Genomic DNA, 21,989 nt, shown 5'->3' with positions numbered 1-21,989 from the left:
ATCTGCGGCCCGGAAATCTCTGGGGCGTAAATTCAATCCTATGCCCTTAGATAGGAAGATAATTCATGACATGTATTCACAGATTGGATAATATAATTGATCATGTTCACTCTAGTCTTCATTCTATAAAGTTCTCCAATTTAAATCTTTTCATCTCATGTAAATAGGTAGGTATGTGGGTATTCAACTCTGTGCAGTCCCATTCCGTTCCGTTCCATTCCATTCCATCCATCTCATTCAGAGAAGGAGTCTGCTTGTTTTCTCTCCATTCTCGAGTCAATAAATTACAAGATTGTTTTCTCAGTCAGCTACGCCCCTCATCTCATTCATTCAATGCAAATTTCCCGCATGTGCTCAAAGTACCAACAAAAGAAAATATAACAGTATCAGAAAGTTAATGCCTTCCACCATCTAGATATCATAAGGGGAAATGCCATGAATGCTCTTCCAGAAGCGTGTGCGAATACGCATAAACAACACCGCCGCGAGTCGTATAGAAAAAGAATAGTGAAAGGTGGGAGGTAGATACACCCATCAAATTGGTATCGTAAAATTCCGGTTTCGGAATCGTATATTGAAGAAAAAAATGGTGAAAAAATGATGCAAAGGCAGGCGTGTAGAAACAGGGTCAATCCGACGCCTTTTCTATAGGAAAATATCGTGACTGACGACATGGTTGAGGATTTTTTTTTGAGCTTGGTGCAGTTTAGTTAAGACCGGGGGCGGGTTTATTCTGAATGTTGCCATTAGCTCGTCTATAGATCATCTGTTCTTGTTTTCTGGTATTTTCTTCGATATCTATGCCAATAGCACTTGGTCGTCTACCATTGGACAACGATTCAGTAGGAGTGCTGAAAACATCATTGAAGCTTCTCTTATTAGTTGATTTTGGTGCCTCCGCCTCGATAGGAGCATATTGGCTGTAAGACCCAGATCTCTCCAACTTGTTATAGTTGTGGCTTGGCATTGGCGCCGAGTTTTGCGTCCCACGTGAAATGGACGTTACTGAAGCAAGAGGAGACATGGCTAAAGGCTGCTCAGCAGCTCTCAGTGGTGCGAGAGCGACAGAATCCTGGAAGCTAGTTGAGTACGCAGGAGGATTGCGGCTATAAGTAGGTTCCATTGATTGTTGATTATAAGCTGGATTCTGAACAGCAGGAGCGATCGGTTGAGGGCCTTGGGATGAAGCAGGGATTTGATATCCAAAGGACATTCTTCGGTAGTCTGATTCATACGATTGTTGTTGAGAGGGGTTTGTGGGAGGACGAAATTGGCTGTAAGAAGATCGCCTCTCATCATATCCAATAGGTGCAGGAGGTGGACCTTGGGGAGGTTGCTGACGAAATTGTGTCGATGGGCCTTGATTATGATGAGTAGCTGGCATTGACTGTGGATAGGATGAGGGTGGAGGTGGAGGTGGGTGTGGAGGTTGGATACTGGGAGCAGCGGCGTAGCCAGGTCCATTCGGTATCCAACCAAGCTGGTTGCCAGGCGGCAGAGGGGCGTTGGGTGTCGATGGAGAAATTGAAGGCGTACGAAATGGGGTGTTTACAACAGGCGAATGGTACGGTGAAATTTCTCCTGATCCACGCCTCTGTTGTGGATCCTCATGAACGCTTGCACTCAGAGCTCTTTGCCTCGCAGCTTGGATATTGTAATCAAATGGTGGAGATGTAGCTCTTCCCTGTTGATATTCATCCTCTTTTTCACCAAAGTCGCCTCCAGGCTTTGTATCTCTTCTTCTCATCCTCACGTCACGTCTAATACGAACACGGCAACCTTGTTCCGCAACAGTTCTGCTCAAATCAGTGCTCTCGGAGAGACCGGGGAATTTCTTTGCGCTGTATACAGTGAACTGATCAGATTTGAGCTCCATGCGCCAATCAAAAGACGATTCGGCAGCGGCCGCAGCGCTCGACATCTGTCGCATGCTTGAATCGTTCGAGGGTTCGATGTCAGTATCCTTCTCCTCTTTTGTTTCCTCGTAGAGATTGAAGCTCAACTTGTATTGGCCCTCGTGTCTAACAGATAAATCAGGGAAAATGAAATATCCAGCTTCATTAGGTCTGTCCAAGTAGGCCATTCCAGACACTGGCATGCCCGTCAAGACGGGTGCTTGAGGAGCCGAAGTTTGTACACGGCCTTGAGCAATATTCCGAGCTACCTCCAAAGTTGCGAAGAGGAAGAAGTTTGCATTGTAGTGGAATGTTATCTCCTTCTCTTGTCGTGGATCGGTTTCATCGTAAATGCGAAGTTGAACGACGGGAGGAGGGTCGACTGGACGTCGATCGGCAGATGCTAAAAGCGGTATCAGTGTCTGCAACAATTATTTGTCCCTTCACACTGTGAGAAAGCCCAACATACATTTTGCTCCCGAGCCACAAGCTCTCGCACGCTCAGGTTGTTGAATCACAGTCAACGTGTATTTTAGCTTCCTCCCTCCTTTGGTCTGCCTCGTAATCGTTTCAGGAATGCTTTTGGGACCTATGGACGCAGCCATATTGGAGTCCACACTCCCTCTAAAATGATTTGAAGCGATGGAAATGTTTCGTTCAGCCATTGGTGCCGACTCTCAACAAAATTACAAAATATGCTATATTCTCGTCGTTAGCCTTGATGTATTAAGCTTCCAGTGGCCGGCTCGAGACCGGGAAGTTAATTCTTGGTCCCGACACCCAGTCTAATGGGTACAGTATCGGAAGGTTAAAGTAAGGAAGCGACAATGCGTTATCGAGTCAAATGCGTACCTAGATATGTATGTTTCGAACTTCTGCGATATTTACGAGAGTAGAATTAATCGTAAGAACTGTTGTAACTCGAGAAGGTACCAGACGAAGGAACGAATTGTTTTCCTCAAATGATTTCTATTTGGAAAGGATGTCGAGTTCGGAATGGCCGTGCTGATGGTTGGCTACCATTCAACATAAGCTGGGAAGCTTGGGAACGCTTATTTAGGTTGGTAGGATGGTGAGGACGGTAACCTGTTAGTGTTCCCGACGGTTCGAAACGGAGTATGGGTGTAAGAATAAACAAGTATATCGACAAAGACGCTCTGTATTTCTGAATCCCTCTTCTCAATCACGCCATGCCGTTGCCTACGGAGTTGTCGACGAGTGGGTGGTGTCGAGTGGTGTCGAGTGGTGTCAAGTTTTCGAGGACGAAGAAGAAATACAACAGTAGAGAACTAAATGCCTATCTTCTGCACGGCAAAGATAATAGTCAGGAATTGCTGGGTAATCCCAATCACAACCCTAGCCAGTTCGAGTTCCACTCTAGTTCCAGTCTCCATCATTCCCGGTCCACAAGCAGGGCCCAACTAATCAATCGAAAGGGAGGAGAAAGCTGTGCCCTGTTGCTTGTACGATCCCCAGGAATTTGAGTTCACTATTAGCACCAAAGAGACCAATCCAAAGGGCCCGAGTGTATTCTAGTCTACCACGACCAGAGCATTGAGGGTAGTGATCTTGGTTGCCCGCTTTTAGCGTGACCTGGGCAGTCAGCAACACACATGGCACTAATTGTATGTGATGTGGGACTATCCAAATAAAGGTTCCAAAGGTTGTGTTCAGCAGAATGGACAGGTTGGATCTCAAAATGACTGGTTGACGGACTACCTACCAATGGCGCTCATATCGATACATACTCCGTGCTCTGTCTACAAAACATGCATCTTTCCAACTCCATCTCAATGTTACAACCTACAACTGACCTGGGTATTTCACCAATCCAGGGAAAAGGAAAATGACTGGAATTCGACCAGGCATGCATTTGACAGGGGCATTTGACAGGCTCGACAGGCTGTACGACAGGGCTTAAGTCGTTTGGGCTCTCCAATACTCATTCCGTTACCCAGCCCGAAGGTACTTCGCACTAAAAGTTATTCATCTTCCCTGGCCGCATATTCTTTCCTCTGCAATGCGGCACACACCGTACTACCATACCCGTGAATCAAAAGCAGGAATGCCAGACATTGCTATATAAAGAGAGCATGTGCACCTTTCACACTTCCTGAAAATACGAATACAAAGTCATCCATCCAGCCTTTCTTGCATTGACATCTTCAACACGAATTCCGTATCTTTGGGTATGAAACTTCCTGTCTTTCAAAAATCTCCTTCCTTTTCCGCCCACTCCAGCATTTTTTGTCTCAGCCGATGTCGATGTTCATTGGTTTGGTGATGCGAGTAGCGTAGAATTGGTGGTGCGGGTATTTAGATTGACGGCTACACGGCCTGGTCGATGGTCAGCAAATCCATCATAGCAAACCTTGTTGGAAGATAGGAAATCTGGTTCACGGTAATAATAATGACACCTCCATAATAATTACGATGCATACACAGTGACAATCTCAGCGGATGCTGCATTTGTGGGAACAAAGAACCAGGGAAATATTACCCAAAACAAGGTGAGGAGAATGAAGGGGTATCGCGTAAGCCGTGCATTAATATCTCGTCTAAACTTCTGCATTTCTTGGGAAACGTTTAAAGCTCGAAGAATTTCCGAGTAGTCTGGTCCCGGAGTGTCAAAATATTAAGCTTTCATCCAAAGAAAGATAGAGTTCAGCAATCTTTTATTTTCCTTTCTGTTTTTGTTTTTATTCGGTTTCTTATTTTATAAGGGATCACTTGTCGATTACCCTTGATCTGGTGCTGTCTGTCCAATTTCGATTGATGACAAGTAGCATGAGCAGATTCTTCAGCTGCTTTGTATAAATACTTTCTGAGTCCAATTATATATTTGCTTCTCTCCAAAGTTTCATTCCAACTCCTCTGTATAATAAAAACGTTCATTGAGGAATCTCGAGTCATTCACTGGAGAGCCTGACGTCCCTCACTGGCGCCCCTAGCCCGGGTAAATCAAATAGGACTAAAGTAGCCATCGTACGACTGGGCATGCGTGAGGCTAGACCCGAAAAGACTCGTATGCCACGGACATGTATCCCGATCGAGGCTTTCAGCAATTCGCGGGACAGAATTCCACAATTCCACAATCAAAAATCCGGAACCTACTTTACTCGAACCGGTATTATTCGTCTCCCTTCCGCTGGCGTCACCAATCTTCTGGTGCCCCGGGCAATGATCCCCATGAATCCGACCAAATGAACAAATGTTTAAATGACTTGATCACGACGATTACCCGTGATGAATCCTTTGGTCATTTAAATGTTATGATCACCATTCAGCTTCCCAAGATGTGCATTGAAATACCCAATCTAATCTGCAAATAACACCTATGTGATATATATATATATACACGCACAATTACTAGTCTCTTAGTCCGTCGTAAAATCCACCTTCGCCGAAGTCCGTCAAAACCAGAGCTCACTTAAAGAGCAGGTTTCGGGTCCTTGAATTCCAGTCGTTTGGTAAATTAGATATGCCGAATCTTGATGCTGATCAACATTGGCTACATTTATATCGTACCGAAGAAGTAGTCGACTATTAGCTACGACATGAGTATCTCATAGATAGGTCTGTTTTTTTAAACGCATATGGACCGCATTCCTACGTTATCGCCTGTGTGGGGGGTAAAAGGAAAGAAAATATAGAATAAGCTATTTGATCCATGTTTCATTGGTCTGGGAAGAAATTAATGGCTTGATCACCAAATGGTCTGAGAAAAAGGAATCTACGGAGCAGCTTAGTGTTTCACGGATGAAGGGTCTTGATCAGAAAAGACGGGCAAAGAGGTTGGGGTAACACAACCGTTTAAAATCGAAGATTTACTCCCGACATGCGTATATATACATACACTGTACTTTGCCTTTACCCGACATCGACCCGACTCAAATGTGCGGAATAGATTTTTCAATCACATCACATCACATCACAATATCAATTAGCCAATTAACTGATCTCTTGCTCTTCGTTTCTCTATTCAAAAAGATGCTTGCCAATACTCTGTGATATCGAACTTATTGGTCTTCTTCCCTTGAGATCCAAGCCCCACTCAGAAGCTGGCATGGCGTCCCAAATGCCGGCCAATCCATTATCGGAACCTGTCAAAGCAGTGCAGAAATTTTCTTTGGGATGTTGGATCACATTGTAGTCCTACCTCGTTACCAAAATAATGCACGTTCGCCCCATTGGCTCGTATTCCAGAAACCGGAGCAGAGCAGGTAACGCGCCACAATGGACCATTCACCATGGTGGTGGGAAACTGTCTCGGGAGCTTTTTTTTGGGTGCAGTGTGCGAAAGGCTGGATCCTCCAATGGCATATGAGTGAAAGCGCCTGCTCCGCTTCGGTTGCATGCACTCGAGACCGGGGTCCCCAAATATATCTCGTAGCAGTCCGTCTTGCTTCTGGACGAACGCCACTTGAATGCATATCACGAGTGGCACAATTATCTTTCTTTGCATTTTAGTGTGGTGGTATTGAGCCAGAAGCTGGCTCTTCTGGGCGCAGTCTGTGCAACTCATCGTCTTTTTGGTCGGCCGGCAAAAGTTTCCAGCATGACCCATTGATCAATATCACAAAACCCTAGCCGCAGATTGCACAGTGGTTCAGATCTAACCAAGATCGCCAACTGCCGTTCTCGTCATTTACCATCATCTATATACTGCTCATCTGATTTGCTTCGCGTGCCCCGGGTCAACTGTATTGTTCACAGGGCTGCATTATTCTTGTTGGTGTTTGGAAAAATCCTTGTATCTTATCGATTACTTGTTTATATCGATTTAATAAATTGATTTGGCTTTGAAAGGTTTGTCCCTCGGAGTGGGAATAGCGAATCGAGCTTACCAAGCACCGATGTGGCCTAGCGAGAATCAATAATTCGCTGAAACCTCTAAGCGCCTTTTATCTATCTATGGCGGACTTACCAGCTGCTCGAAATTTCAAGTTGGTAGCCATGGTACATCTTGAGTGCTTCCATAAGCGTCACATATCGTACGTTTATAATACAATCAAGTTTCACAACAAGTATCAACCGTGTCACCAAAAGATGATTGGCGTTGAAGCTAAGTTCTTGTCGACACGTTGAACTACCAAAGAACGTGCCGTATCATTTGACTCTTTCATTCATTTACCTCCTTTCTATCATACCAGGGAAAGTGAGCTCTGCCAGATCTTATTCAACAAAAAAAATCCTGTTTTTTCCACGTTCATCATGTCTATTTCCGTCGGACTTGAGAGGGAAGTTTTGATCCCGTACTCATGGATATGCAAAGCAAGCCATTTCCAGCCTGCTTTGTTGTATCTACCCGTCCAACTACATCCAAACATTCCACTTGCATATACACCCTAACCTCAGCTAACCTCCACTCGTTGAACGCCAGCATTTGAAACCGTCTTGTTGATTCCCTCGGTCCACGTTGGACTTCTAACCCTATTTACGTTAATCACGTCAGATCACTTCATCTTCCAGTAAGACCAATATCTGTTTGGTGAAGATTTGAAAGTTAAGATCTTCGAAACGCAATACTGAGAATCGTCATCCGAACTGAGAAACATGTCATATCAATCTCGATCACAGTATCTCGGGAAATTTTGAAGCAGCCACCCGTTAGTTCCAGGCTCGGTGCGTATGATCAGGAACCACACGGGTAGTCGCTGCTGAGACTGTGGGCACAACGTGATTGTCACTGACACTTTGGTTGATGCACGAGTGACTGGATAAGTGAAAGGCAATATTTAGTGTTGTTTTGCCTCTTTCATCATCTAGGAATGGCTAAAACGAGGGTGATCACGATCCTTATCAAGAAGTGGTTGTAAAGAAGAGATAATGCAGACATTCCGATGTTTTACATTTTTGGTTCAATTCGGGTATCGAAGCCGAACTATTGCTTGTGTTCAGTGTTCTAGGAGTATCATATCCGAACATTCAAGCTGCAATCGTTGAGTCTTGATCACAAAACCCCGGGGCCAACAATTTCAATGACATAGGTCAGGTTCGAATGCCTACACTGCAAGAAAGCCAATTACAAGTTTAATATTGTCATTTTTTAAACGATATTCTCAGGTTTGGTCATAGCATCATGATAGCAAGTAAATTGAGATGATTCACAATTGTATACTTCAAAAAATTCATTAGTGGAATCTCTTCTAAGCCAAAATGTTGGTATTATATTCATAACGCCATGGGTTCCAAGCTGCGAACCATAAAAATCCTTTGCCTTCATTATTAAATGCAATCATTTCTCATTCCCTGCCCCAAACATATTATTACAGGAATGTTTTCATTCAGCTTTCACCGCCACCCATTTCTCTCTTCATCGCTTGCCTGACCATATCTCCACAAAGTTTTGCCGTCGGATTTGCGCTCACCGCTAGCGCCTTTGCAATCTCATTCCCATACCTTCCGCCCGTCATAAAATCCCTTGATGCTGCCTCTTCAAATTCTATCGTCTTCCACTTCGCCTCCCTTCTCCTCTCATCAATTCTCACACTCGATTCAGCGTCAGAAGAAAGTTGTTTAGCTGATAGATGATACAAGGCACCTCGTTGCGTTAAGGCTTGGGAAAGCGTCTTTGCTGCTTGAGGAGATATTGATGCCCAGGGTGTCTTTGGAGCCAACAGTGAAATTGCTTTATCAAGATCGGATAAGGCGTTAAATGATGCAAGTTTTATGGTGGATTCAGATGCTTCCGTATCCAAAGGTTCGTTCACACCAGTTCCAGATCCTTTGGTAGAGGATCTCTTCACCAACATCAAATCGCCATAAACACGACGTAATGCTTGTGCTCTGTTATTCCTCGCACTGGCATAGTTAGGATATTCTTCAATCAAACCATTCAAGCTCTGGAGGCAAGTTTGATATTGAGATAAAGGCGAATGTTCAGCAAGAGGTTTCAACCCAGCCATCTGAAGTTCTACATCTTGCATGGAGAGAATAATATCTCTCTCTCGTTGCGCAATTTCTTGATATGTAGAAAGATCGATGATATGCGGGTCTTTGGGAAGCGAATCATCGATAAGGAGGGGATTCGAAGGACCCGACTCAGGATCCTTTATTTTCTCGAGAACTTCGAGGTCGTGTCTGGTAAGTGTTGTCATTCTTGGAAGGAATCTATATCTATCTGTGTTGCGGTTTTGGAAAAAAATTTCCCCTCCGGATATTCAAAAGAATTATTAATGATGAAAGCAACGCAAAAGATAAAGATCTAAAATTGATCGAGATCATGAATGTAGAAGTATTCGGTACAGCCAAAACGTGACTGCGGTAGTGTGGTACAGTGAAACATTCGAAATTCCGCGCAATGACTAAGCGAACAAGCGACATTTAAGCCGAACACAGCCGTTTGTAAACCGCGCGGAATGAAGGAGCATCAACCGCACTTGAAACCCTAACAACTTCTAAAAAGCAATCCTAGGCCAAAGGATGGCGATCGGTTTAATTGCTGTACGTTCATTAGTCGGTGATTGTGAAGCTTAGTTGATGGATTATGCGGTCACTCTATGTTTTGACATGGCTTAGTCCGCCGTATACCGAGATGTATCGACCTCATAAGAAGAGGAGCTGATGGCAGTCCCAAGTTCCTCTTCTTCACAAACATCTTCCTTTGTTACTCAAATTTGACTCTTTTGACAAACATATCTGCAAGCAAAGTTTGCTTTCGACAAACTGTCTTGAGAATCTCCCTATTACTTAAAGTACTGATTGGTTGTCTCCTCTCAAACCATTTCTGGTCATCAATCTCACCTACCTACGGATAGAGGAATCCAATCTCCATCTCTCTACTATCTACTTAACCCCCCATATCACAACATCACATCATGGCACCTTCTGCCGTCACTCCTCCAATCCTCACTCCTACCTCCCTCACCTTCCCTACATCAACCCACACAAACTCCTCTCTCAGCACCAGCACCCCCAATTTCCACGGCTACGACCACATTACCTGGTACGTGGGAAATGCCAAACAAGCCGCCTCATATTATTGCACCCGTCTGGGTTTCCAAACCATCGCCTACAAGGGTCTTGAGACTGGTTCGCGCTATATCGCTTCGCATGTCGTTGCTAATGGCAAGATTCGCTTCGTCTTGACTTCGCCTGTAAAGGCATACTCGGGACTTAAAGATGATGAACCAATTACTGAAAAGGAGAGAGAATTGTTGAGAGAAATATACGAACATTTGGAGAAGCATGGGGATGCAGTTAAAGACGTAGCGTTTGAAGTGGATGATGTGGCGAGCGTTTATTACAATGCCGTAGAGCAGGGGGCAGTGGGTGTGCAGAAACCAATCAAGGGAAAAGATGAAGATGGGGATGTCGTGAGTATTTCCATTCTATATCGTTCTTGACTATCTGGGAAAATATGCTAATCCATATCTATCCAGACAACCGCCATAATCCGCACCTACGGCGACACAACCCACACCCTCATTTCCCGCAGCAACTATAGCGGCACCTTCCTCCCCGGCTACCGGGCCACCCCCCCATCCAAACTCGATCCCCTCAACGCACTCCTCCCCACCATCCCCCTCGAAGCCATCGACCACTGCGTCGGCAACCAAGACTGGGGCGCCATGCAATCTGCCTGCGAATACTACGAAAAATGCCTCTCCTTCCACCGCTTCTGGTCCGTCGACGATTCGCAAATCAGCACCGCCCACTCCGCCCTCAACAGCATCGTCATGGCCTCCCCCAACAACGTCGTCAAGATGCCCATCAACGAGCCCGCCCCCGGTCTGCGCAAGAGCCAAATTGAAGAATACGTAGATTTCTACTCCGGCGCCGGCGTCCAGCACATCGCGCTCCGCACCCCCGATATCATCACCGCCGTTTCGAATCTGCGCGCGCGCGGCGTAGAATTCATCTCGGTGCCCGAAACATACTACGAGACGATGCGAGAACGTCTGGCAGATAAAAACTTGGGAATCAAGTGGGAACTGAAGGAAGATTTCGAGGAGATTAGAAAATTGAATGTGTTGATTGATTTTGACGAGGGAGGATATCTATTGCAACTCTTCACAAAACCGTTGATGGATCGTCCGACGGTCTTTTTGGAAATCATTCAGAGAGAGGGATTCGATGGGTTTGGAGCGGGAAATTTCAAGAGTCTCTTCGAGGCGATTGAGAGGGAGCAGGAGGAGAGAGGAAATTTGTAAAGAGTGACTCTTGGGTGGTGAGGAATCATTAGACGGTTGTAGTAGATAGGCTAGGATGAGGGCGATATGGTATATCTGCTTTAGGTGTACGGAGTCTGGGATTTTGAGGGCACAATGTTGCACCTTACGAATGATGATCACTACATAGCATAGCATTAGCGGAGTGGATGAACGGATTTTGGTGTGCATTTCGGTTGGTTGCTCCGGAATCAAGAGTTAAAGCGAATCCTATAATTTATCTTACACACGCATATACTCACCCAATGATGTAGATCTGAGTGTAGTGATACGGTATATGTGTGTTACAGCTATAGCCGAAATCTATCTATCGTATGTACTAATACCACCCCATGAAGATCTATATGCAGATTACAAAGTAGCACATCGCAGCACTCCTCGTTATAATCTTCAAATCCCGAATCCTAGCACCCTGTATCTTTTCCCTCTCATTCTCATCCCCCATTCTAACAATACTCTAGCTTCCAAATTGAACATCGCACGGCTCCTAGGTCCTCAACCCCACGATAACTATGACCATCACCGTCACCTCAATCACTCCATTCCAACCTAAACCTCAGAATCTCTCTCTCTTCCCATCCCACTAGCGACATGCGCCTCCTCATCCGGGAATCTGATAGTCCTCCCCTCCACTGCCCCATCCATAAACCCAGCCGGACTCGCCTCCTCCCCATCCAGCCCGCTTCCACTCTCCGTCACACCCTTTCCAGTCCCCGAACGAATAACGCTCCCCCCAATCCTGTAGATTGGTCTTGGGCTCGTTCCCGAACTCAAAGCCGGAGTCGTAATCGCACTTCCCAAACTTCCTTGTGCCGTTCCACTTCCACTTGCATCCGCACTAGCATTTCCTCTTCTCCTCTCCCTCAACACACCCGAGTTTGAAGTGTAAACTCTTGCTCCAATAGCCAGATCCGTTTGACTATTAGCTTGACTTGTAAATGCTCTGCTGAGTGTTCTCGGTAAGAAAAAGCCTAATTTGCCTAATGGTATCGAAAGTCCATGCACCACGATACTACAAATTGTCAAGAACCAAACGACAACTGAAATGACCTCGCCTAGATGTTCTGCATCTTCGCGCTGAACACCATCTACTGTGATGGTTTCGAGGAATTCGAGTGAAATATAAAGATAGAAGATAGCGCTAACTCCGATTGGCCCGAAGAACCCAACGAAAATAGCTTGACGTTTTTCCTCAATCTGAGGTATGAATTTATGCATTGCGAAGACAATTGGTAAACGTCTATTGAGTTGAGGTCAGTCTAGATTCCAGCAAGTAATTTCTGATCTTGAAATGCAGAAGTTTGCAAAGGGGAGAGGTCGCTTACCTGAAAAGTAGTATCAAGATACCCAAGAATATCAACCGATAAATTGGAATAACGTTGTTGGTAGCAAATGAAGCCCAAGGACAGATGGCTCCGAACCATATAAATACACTCAGATTAAGCAACATATCGATAGTAGGTTGAAGCGAATCATCTAGTGTCTCTAGACGAAACCAATCATCCCAGGTAAAGACGTTTCCAGCAATAAAGCATGCCAAAACGTCATCACTGCCAATCATACCGCAAGTGCCCACGATGAATAGAGCTAAGGTGATGGCGAATACGAGGAAACTTTCCCGATCAACATATTTCTTCTCTTCGGCCCAGTGAAGGAGCTCTTTGGCTATCCAGCCTATAGTAGCTCCATAGACAATACTGAGGATGATAGTATAAACCCATGTTTCTCCAAACCAGAGACCGATAGCTTTACCTGCACCACCAGATTGACCAGCGCCTATGACAAGATATTAGCATGAACACAGAACAGATAACGGGAGACGGAAATGTATTGAAGATAAACTCACCACCCTGCCCTATATATTTGATCAAATACAACGCCAAAAACAAATACGGATATCCCAACCCATCATTCGCCCCACTTTCCGCCACAATAATCTTTTGCAACTCCTTTGGAATATTCTTATCCGCAAATTTTCCCTTCACGATACTATTACTCAGTACCGGATCGGTAGGCGTAATACATGCTCCAACAGCCAAAGCATGCAGAAACGACAGATTCGGAACCATTCCCCAAATCAATAGCGAACTCGAAAGCCACATTGTAGTCATAATGGGACCGAGTAGGAGAGCGAGGGATTTCCACTCCAATTTCAGGTATCGGGAAGGTAATTGAACACCAGCGAGGACAAGTTGAACGCCTAGAACTAAGCGGGAAAAGTCGAGGGTGGTTGCATTGAGGTTTGCAAGAGAGCCAGTGTAATCAAGGGGTCGAACGAAGTCTGCAGCATGTGGAGACATGGCAACGCCAAAGAGAAGAGATATCACTGTTTAAATCCATATCAGCCATTGTCTACCAACAACCAGAGTGGCAAGGGGAAAAGGGGGAATAAACATACATGCTTCAGAAAGATAGAATTTCTCTTTGAACAAGTAAGATACCAATCCAAACAAAGTAATGAATCCGCCAAGAATGGCACATACGATGTTGAAGTTGGATGTCGAAAGAGTAGGCATCTTGGCTATTCTATCTTCTTATCTTCTCGATGCTTGTCTGTTCGGTATATATTTTGAATTGAACTGCAATCCTGCTTATTTTTCTGCCCAGCCAAGCCAAGCCAAGCCCAAGCCTGTGAGTTAAAAAAACCGGATGTTGTGTTTGTGGTCTACGAGCCCAATTCCAAGTCGTTGGATCTGCGAAGCTTTTAATTCTCACTTAGTCTCCGATTCCAATTTGAAGCCTCCTCTTCTGCACACAAGATGTGCCTTTCCTTCCTTAACAATGAGTCTGCACAATCGTCCGTTGTGTTATCCCACGCCTGAATCGTCGCTCTCACAGTCCCTAAGATTGAATCTCCGTTTCAATCTCGTAGCCTCCTTAAGTTCCCAAGCCTGTGTTATTGAACCATTGAAAACCTTTTCCTCTCTCGACGTGTGGAATCTGGAAGTGCCCGCCACCTTGTTCCGTGGAGCTTGTTCTGTAGACGTATTCTGCCAATTGATTTTGCAGAAATGGCAGGCAGATTATATGAAGAATGCAATATAAGATATTTGCGCAGACAGATAGAGGACTTCCTCGGAAACAGTTGTCGTGTGATTGATGAATGCTACCGTTTCATACAAACATGCAGAAGAGTGTGGTTGAGCAATATATATGCATGTGAATGTATCTAGCTATCGGTGAGACAAACATTTTTCTTCTATCCTTATCAACAAACGGAACCCCTGCACGCCACGACATTCTAGACGGAAAAAACGGCACACCAAACAAACAGTTCTGCTTTCAAAATTCATTTTTAAATCAGCCATTACTATTTTAGATTTTGAATTAGAGATCGGATATTAAAAGCTTATATTTTATCACACACTTTTTTTTTTACTCAATTCGCCATACCTTTTCAAATCGTCATTCGTTTTTCAAAAAATAGTGTTTTGGAAAAGAGTTTTGATTTTGCCCGTCTTGGTATGCCGGTTTTTCCGCCCAGAGCGTGCCCCTGCATTGCATCCAGCCATGTGTTCGCCCCTCCAGGAATCTGGCACGTGTCTGGGCGCTTCATGAAACGAAAGATAAAGATTGAAAATGGCATGAATGATTAATACTATTCCTCTCTCTATGATATCATCTGAACAACTTCAGATGTGACCCAATGTCGATTGAAGAATGAAATGATATATGCCGAACAGGACTACTAAAGAATCAAAGGTCTTTATTGGACAAATAACTAGTAGCTGGCTACCCAAAGCTCTGCGGATACCAGTACAATATAAACAATGGTATCATTTCAAAAATGGGAGGAGTGCTAAGTAAGAGGCTCGAACAACGAGCTCCTCACCTGTTCTTCTCCATTGCCCCCTTAACAGCCAACCTGTCCGCCGCCACATTCCCCGGGTTCTCATCATGCCCCTTAACCCACGTCAAATTAGTCTGAGCCTTATTTTTCGTTCTCTTGTCAATGAGTGCCCTAATCTGCTTCACCAAGTCTTCGTTCATGACTGGTTTTCCAGTACTAGTTTTCCATCCATTTTTCCCCCAATTCTTATACCATACCGTTGCGCAATTTATGGTGTAATTGCTGTCTGTGATAATTTCGATATTCTTATCTAATGGTACAGTCTCGAGGGCGCGGAGCGCAGCCGTGAGTTCGGCGCGCTGGTTAGTTTGAGGGGAGCCTTCTAGGGGAGCCGAGATGTTTCTAGAGGAGTGGTTAATATATTTGTGAAGGGCCTTGAACGGAGAGCTTCAAGCATATGACATACCTTTCATCGCCGTCTCCAAAGAAAACACCATATCCAGCCACGGCCCCAACCTTTCCGTTGCCTCTGCTACTCCCATCCGTCCAAACCTTTATCATATCTCCCTTACTCACTTCCTGCGCTTTCTCTTCCACCGTAACCTTGCCCTTCCCCTTCACCACTTTCTTTTCGCTCTCCTCTTTTCCCGACCCTGTCTTAACCTTCTTATTGGCCTTTCCACCTTCTCTCACGAACTCCTCTGCCTCCTCCCTTGTAGCAAATTTCTTATATTTTGGTCCCTTTACCCCATCAATTTGTTTTTTCGCATCCGCCCACTCCTCATAAACCCCCGTTTCGTGTCCCACGGCCACAGCATAGAATTTATCTCCCTTTGAAAATTTCGCTGGATTCTTCCCGGCTACAAATGCTTCTGCATCTGATTTTGTCGAAAAAGATTTATCTGCGGGAACATCCCATGTTAGCTTTTTTTATAGCTTTTTTTCTGGACACAATTTGAGAATATACAAAAGTATTTCCCTGTCTATCTCTGGATTCTTTTCTTAAGAACAAAATGAGAAAAGAAACTTACACATAGCTCCCCCAAACCCCGTAATTTGTTCCTTACAATCCTCCCAATCAGTAAACACGCCGGTTTCCTTCCCTTTCCTGACTGCGTAATATTTCTGCGCACTGCTAGATCCTCCCTTATCCTTCCCCTCTCCCTCTTTATCCTCGCTAAATTTTCTCTTCCTCGTAGCTGGAGGCATTATAAGATTGCTCAAATCTGTCGAGCGTCCCAAGTTTTCCACCTTTATCAGCTTTCGAATTTCTTCGAGCAACAATATTCCCTGTCTTATAATATCCTGTCGTGTTTGTGTTGGCAGATTCGGAATTCCTAGTGATCTTCTATTCTTCTTCGATTTAGTAATGCGATGTTGAGTTGTGTGTGCTCTGGACATATAAGTATACGTCCTCGAAAACTCCTTCCCAATTAGGATTCTAGGAGATTCGAATTGGCAACGACGAATTGCAAAAGATCTCGGTCGAATGCGAAGTAAACCATATGTGAAAGAGCTAGAAATCTTTATCTGCCAAATGCCCCATCCAGTCAGTCAATGAACTTTGACGCGAGACAAGATGGAACAAAAAAAGTAAGACAACAGAATGAGATGAAACAAAGATGAAAGAGAATAACTTTTGTTTGATGATTCTGGATGCGGCCAGAGTAAAAACGCAAGATGCAATTACGCTGTAAAGGAGCATTGAATGTAAGGCAATAAGACAATGCTCTGTGAGGAGCTATCGCAAAGCACAAAAAACCTACCGTGGAACTTGAGCGCAGTCAAACTGCTTGTAGACCATCAAACACCATTTGCAAACCTCAATTGTATCCAGCACAGTAGGGCGGAGCAAAACAAAACGAAAAGAGAGTGTGTGAGTGGTAGATATCTCAATGTCTAAAATTAAGTTGCAGTATGTGTTGAAAGTGTGGTTGCGACCCTGTGCAAGGGTTGACGAAATGACGCGCGGGGGAAGGGGTTCCGACCGGATAAACTGACTAGTATGTAAGTAAGTGCCTACCTACACTTAAAAGTTTCTAGGATTGTTACAAGGCAGATGAGATCGACCTTTTTACATCATTGTTAATCCACTGCCAATAAGATCGTACTACTGTGTACTGATACGCATCGAGCACATCAACAGCCATCTGCTAGATACCTCTTCAAGTAGTATCAAATACTAAATAATTACGAAGTATGGCAATTTCGATCAACCAAATGGCTTTCTACTCAGAACACTTGAACACTTTAAAACACCATTTTCGTTTTCGTTTTTGTTATCATTTTTCTATTTTACTCGCTTCGCAGAAATCTCTAGTTCTCTATTTCAGTCTTGCTGTACAAAAGTAGTCTGGCCTTCCATCTATTGTAGATTCCCTCTCAAAGCGCAAGACCAAAGCCGATCTTTTGGATATCCGCGAAAGTGTAGTAAAAGCTGAAGCAATTCATCCATCATAAAGAGTAGAAAGGGGCCTCTGCCGACCCCAGAAATATATTCCCATTCTTGTACACGCCTCGACCACATTTACTTCCGCATTTCTGAATCCCTGGTATCAGTTCCAATCTCCTAACTGTTGTTACAAATCGTCAATTCCCCAAAAATCAAACCCCAAACTCCCAATCTGTGACAAAACCTCGCTATGCAGTGCAACGCAAACTCAACCCAAATGGCAAGAACTCCGGAACCCCTCATATGTTACATCCCCGCTCGTATTCTAGCTGTCCTCTTCGCAATCCATATAGACAATCAAATTTTAATTGCCTTTCTCTGTCTCTTTTCTTGGTTTGTAGTTTGGCAATTCGTCAAACCATTGTTGTTGTTCATTGTATCTGTATGCATGGAATTCAATGCCGTAGGGTTTTGGTTCAATGGCGTAGAGCATTCCCAAAGGTACATCCAAGTCTGCAATATCATCTCTGGTGAGATCCATGAAGTAGGCCATCAGAACTCGGGCAACAGATCGGTGTCCGATGATAAGGACATGATCGGTGATACGTTCGAGTTCTCGGACCATATCCCTAAGTCGACTAATGACTTGCAAATAACCTTCACCTCCAACTCCAGGATATATGTAGTGTAATTTGTCCTTTGCTCGCTTCCCGTACTCGTCCGGAAAGCGTGATTCGATTTCCTTGTAGGTCAATCCTTCGAAAGAACCTGCATTCAATTCATTCAACATTTCCCAATTCTTAACATCATAATCTTCGTCCATCTCAAAATGCTCTGCCGTTTGAATACTTCTCTGAAGCATCGAAGTCCACACACAAAAGTTCTTTTCGTCCAGTTCGCCCATGATGTCTGGATAAGGCGGTGTTCTGACAGCTTCGCCTCCTGGAGGATACTTTGCACTTTCAATAGCCGATTGCTGCTGCTCAAAAAGCCACTGTCTTCGACTGTTTGTGATGAAGCTATGAAGAACTCGAGCATATTGTTGTCCTTCCTCCGTAAGATCAGAGTCACCACCAAGCTTGCCTACTTTGTTATCGTTGGATTTTCCATGTCGTGTGATCCAGATTTGTCTTGGGGAAAGGTTGAATGTCGACAAATATGAAGCTATGCCTCCTGTCAAGAAGCCCTTTAGTTGATAGTGGACAACCTTTCGTCCGACATCTATCATCTTGATATACTGCATATGATTATCTTCTTCGTACTTGCCCAAGGGAACGTATGCGCTTTCATAAGCAGCAACTCGTAATTTGAAGTCCCTCAAGGACGATTCTGGATCTTTGTCTTTGTAATCGGGGCCTCGGAGCTTCAATCGCATGTTTGCCTCGAGCAGCTATAAGATGTTTAGCAAGGGAGTCTTCAGAACAATATGGCATACGTACACTCTCATCCTCGCAAACACTCTCGATAAAGAGGATACCGAGCTTTGGCTCTCTGAACTTGACGTGATCAAAGAGAAGTTTGCGACGCTCAATAGTGCTGTTTGTAGCATCCAAGATACCAACAGCGCCATTTCCCAGTAAGAGAAAATCCAAAAGTTCATCTAAGGTAGCCATGGCTACCTGCTCTCTGATCAAAGCGGCCTTGGAATTCAATGGATCGAAAAAATTGGCTGATTGATCCATAGTTTCTGGGTTTTGCGATTCAGTGGAAGTTTTCTTTGTCGCAGAACCTTTAGTTTCTTGAGTCGGATCCACGCCGTTCAAAATCATGTGAGCGGCCTGTGTAGGAGCATCTATGATGCCAGAATTGGAACCAGTGCGGATTGGTTGACTTTGAACAGATGGTCGATGGGCCGATTCCTGGTTCTTCAGTGGTGTGCCATTCGACGGCCGCGGTTTTCCAGCTGCGACACGACGTCGGTTTCCAACGTTGAAAATCCGAGTCTCATGTTGCTGCCATGACAAATATCTTTGGATCTTCTTCGTAATATATGATTTTCCACGAGCAGGCAGTCCTACCATAATAACCACCAGTTTTGAAGCGACATCTCGTTGTGCAATTTTACCATCAGGAGAAACGCGAGATCTTGTCATGCCAGGAATGTTGAGGGTAGTAGCAGGAGCTCGAACTCGGGGGGTTGTAGTGCCAGAATTCTGTCTTAGTGGGAGACTGTACCATTGTCAGCGTTGAGGTTCGAGTGAAAATTTTGTTGAGAACTTTGCGCCCAGGTAATTTCTTGTACATTCCATGTGACGATAATATTCAATGACTGAAAGGAAACTGATGAGCATGGAGATAGACTGACATTCTTGGACTGCTTTGGGCAGTTGAAGGGCCGCTTGGGAGAGGTGTGTCGGAGAGAGGATGGCCAACTCCCTCGGTGACTCCATCGCTAGTCATACCGAATTTCTCGTGAAAACTTCTATTGAAGACTGGAGGTATAACAGATGGCGGAAGCGTGATGTGGTTATCGAGTTGTGGGTTGCAAACGGCAAAATCGCGTTCGAGGATGGTGTTGCCAGGAAATGAAGTGAGGGGTTGAGACGAAGGTTTTGGGGGTGGATTCATTGCGGTACAATTGTTAAAAACCGCCGCCTTCGCGATCTGAGAAAGTTGGGACTGACGTCGATATTCCGCTGCAAGTGGAGCGTTAGTGGATACAGAATCCATGAGAAATTATGGAAAGATGGTGGGTAGCATACACGACAAAAAGTCCTGGGGCGCTGCATGAATGGCTGAAGGCATTTAATAATTCTCAATCGATCCAATTGTGCGAAAGGCAGGCGGGCAAAGGACCTAAATTAATCCAATCAAAACTTTTTTTTAGCTTTCAGTAGTTTGAGGTCTAAGAAGGAATTATGTCGGTACTATCAAGGGTTTCTTGGAAAGTTTAAGCTCGAACTAACCTTTTTTCTTCTTTCTTTTTCTCCCGCTATGATTGACAAGTATCTATGACCAAGCCCTTTTTTGATAAACACTTGGGGTACTCGTGATAGGATATGGGACTGGAGGTCCACCAGTGAGGAGGGCGAGCAGGGTAATGGCAGGTTGAGCAAGTCCTAGTCGAGTCGTCGACCAAAAGCGCCGGTTGAGTCACGAGTAACGTGCTTGAGTCGTGGTCAAGCACAGAAAGTCGCAGAACTGGGAAGTGCGTGAGCAAGTAAAAGTACCAAGTGTGAATGTTCGAGTCGATTCGAGATGAAAATGGAGTGGAAGTTGTATGATGTCCTGGGAAAGAAGAAGTGGTGGTGGTGGTGGTAGTGGTAGTGGTAGTAGTTGCAGTAGCAGAGCTTCGTAGAAAAGGAAAGGAAAAAAAAGTGGTGATCGTAACCAATGGAAAGAAAACGACGATAAAAGCGTGAGAGCGATAGTTGACTGCTTCCAATTCTTGAGGTTGAAGCTGGATTATGACCTCAATATCAAGTTCCCGTCTGAAGCTCCGAAATCCGAATGCAGAATATCTCCAGTTTCGCAGATGTAAATCCTTCTCGATAAGACTTTCTGGAAAGCCTATCAGTAAAACACTACACGCACTAGACTCGCCTTGGAAAGTCTTGGAAATGCAGGGCCAGGAAACCCTCCAGGGATGCGATTAAAATCAAAATCAAAAGATGAGGCTAAATGCAACGCTGGGCAATGGCCCATGGGAAGGGGAGAGGTGGATGTGGGCGTGGGCGTGGTATGGGTGTTGCAAGGGTAGCTCGGTTTCTTGGATTCGTTTCGATTGATGGTGTGAGTTGTGGAAGTGGGGGGTATGGAGTAAAGGGAAGTGAGCGAGTGAGTGAGCGGCAAGAAGGCTCTAGATTTATATCTGCAAACTTTACGTCGTATGATGAGGGTAACGTTGTACGTCGATGGGGAGGTTTAGAGAGGCAGGTTTGTGCCACCGTCTGCTGACGCGAAGATCAGGATGGCAGGTGTGTTGATATATCTGGGTTGAGAAATTGATGATGTGAGAGATGAGGTGTGAAGAATGCAATTGGATGTCTTTGAGTAATATCATTTAAGCAAGAGTTTCTCTCGTCAGTCTTCAGTCTTCAGTCTACAGTCTACAGTCTACAGTCTACAGTCTACAGTCTACAGTCTTCACTCTTCACTCTCGTTCCACCCAACATAAATGTAATTACATATCCCGTGCTCAAGCATACACAACCACCGTGAGATCCATCGCCTGGACACTCGACGATGCATCCATCTATCAAAAGTTTGCTCCCAACAGCGGAAAGATCCAGGTTGCCGCGGCTTGTTGCCCAACAAACAAAGAGACTCACGAAGCAATGGAACCCTCTCCGGCCAGCCTTTCATCATCAGCATCCGTCCTCCTGATCCATCTTCCATCTTCCATCTTCCATCTTCCGTCGCCCGTCTTCCACCTTCCATCTTACATTCTCACCGGAGATGGTGGAGCTTGGTCTGTACACCGCATGAAAGAAACATTCGCCGGCTGAACATTAGTACATCACACCCAAGAATATGTCTTTGTATGGAAATGGGCATTGCTTGAACATGGCCAATAATGCACACAGCGTGCCCTCTGCGGCCCCTTTCATAGGTTCCAAGAATCGCTGCAGGGTTAAATGTGTCGCCAACATTCTTCACATATCCCCCGAACACACTCAGCCATGCTGCAACAAGCACCCCATCCACAATCCAAGACGGCTCTAATATCTTTTGTTTTGTTGAGAGATAACGATTTTCTTAATTCCTGATTTTGATTTGAATTTTAAATAACCCATCCA

At 44.8% G+C, this 21,989-nt stretch overlaps 6 protein-coding genes across 6 annotated transcripts; 1 reads left to right on the top strand and 5 right to left on the bottom strand.

Annotated features, from left to right (window-relative positions):
• Nucleotides 1-97: 97 nt before the first annotated feature.
• On the bottom strand, nt 98-3,417 carry Bcvel1. The gene is made up of 3 exons (XM_024697551.1): nt 2,748-3,417; nt 2,365-2,593; nt 98-2,298 (listed from the first exon to the last, which is right to left on the bottom strand). The coding sequence occupies exons 2-3, from the start codon at nt 2,498-2,500 to the stop codon at nt 707-709; spliced, it is 1,728 nt and encodes a 575-aa protein (XP_024553367.1). The 5' UTR covers nt 2,501-2,593; nt 2,748-3,417; the 3' UTR covers nt 98-706.
• A 4,503-nt stretch (nt 3,418-7,920) lies between these two features.
• On the bottom strand, nt 7,921-9,103 carry BCIN_15g03380 (hypothetical protein). Its single transcript, XM_001558259.2, has one exon. The coding sequence runs from the start codon at nt 8,993-8,995 to the stop codon at nt 8,183-8,185; it is 813 nt and encodes a 270-aa protein (XP_001558309.2). The 5' UTR covers nt 8,996-9,103; the 3' UTR covers nt 7,921-8,182.
• Nucleotides 9,104-9,311: 208 nt separating this feature from the next.
• On the top strand, nt 9,312-11,295 carry BCIN_15g03370 (hypothetical protein). Its single transcript, XM_001558258.2, has 2 exons — nt 9,312-10,213; nt 10,280-11,295. Exons 1-2 carry the CDS (start codon nt 9,716-9,718, stop codon nt 11,048-11,050), a joined length of 1,269 nt encoding a protein of 422 aa, XP_001558308.1. The 5' UTR covers nt 9,312-9,715; the 3' UTR covers nt 11,051-11,295.
• Nucleotides 11,296-11,383: 88 nt separating this feature from the next.
• Nucleotides 11,384-14,246, bottom strand: BCIN_15g03360 (hypothetical protein). The gene is made up of 4 exons (XM_001558257.2): nt 13,467-14,246; nt 12,915-13,394; nt 12,394-12,844; nt 11,384-12,308 (listed from the first exon to the last, which is right to left on the bottom strand). Exons 1-4 carry the CDS (start codon nt 13,582-13,584, stop codon nt 11,618-11,620), a joined length of 1,740 nt encoding a protein of 579 aa, XP_001558307.1. The 5' UTR covers nt 13,585-14,246; the 3' UTR covers nt 11,384-11,617.
• Nucleotides 14,247-14,391: 145 nt separating this feature from the next.
• On the bottom strand, nt 14,392-17,009 carry Bcrnh1. The gene is made up of 4 exons (XM_024697550.1): nt 16,625-17,009; nt 15,890-16,388; nt 15,325-15,760; nt 14,392-15,260 (listed from the first exon to the last, which is right to left on the bottom strand). The coding sequence occupies exons 2-4, from the start codon at nt 16,257-16,259 to the stop codon at nt 14,897-14,899; spliced, it is 1,170 nt and encodes a 389-aa protein (XP_024553366.1). The 5' UTR covers nt 16,260-16,388; nt 16,625-17,009; the 3' UTR covers nt 14,392-14,896.
• Nucleotides 17,010-17,100: 91 nt separating this feature from the next.
• Nucleotides 17,101-20,479, bottom strand: BCIN_15g03340 (hypothetical protein). The gene is made up of 5 exons (XM_024697549.1): nt 20,157-20,479; nt 19,953-20,046; nt 19,556-19,886; nt 18,690-19,419; nt 17,101-18,640 (listed from the first exon to the last, which is right to left on the bottom strand). The coding sequence occupies exons 2-5, from the start codon at nt 19,993-19,995 to the stop codon at nt 17,615-17,617; spliced, it is 2,130 nt and encodes a 709-aa protein (XP_024553365.1). The 5' UTR covers nt 19,996-20,046; nt 20,157-20,479; the 3' UTR covers nt 17,101-17,614.
• Between the last annotated feature and the right edge of the window lie 1,510 nt (nt 20,480-21,989).

This window comes from Botrytis cinerea, chromosome 15, assembly GCF_000143535.2.
Source record: "Botrytis cinerea B05.10 chromosome 15, complete sequence".
NCBI lineage: Eukaryota > Fungi > Ascomycota > Leotiomycetes > Helotiales > Sclerotiniaceae > Botrytis > Botrytis cinerea.
The sequence above is the reverse complement of the archived record's forward strand: the minus strand, read 5'-3'. Positions and strand labels throughout refer to the sequence as shown.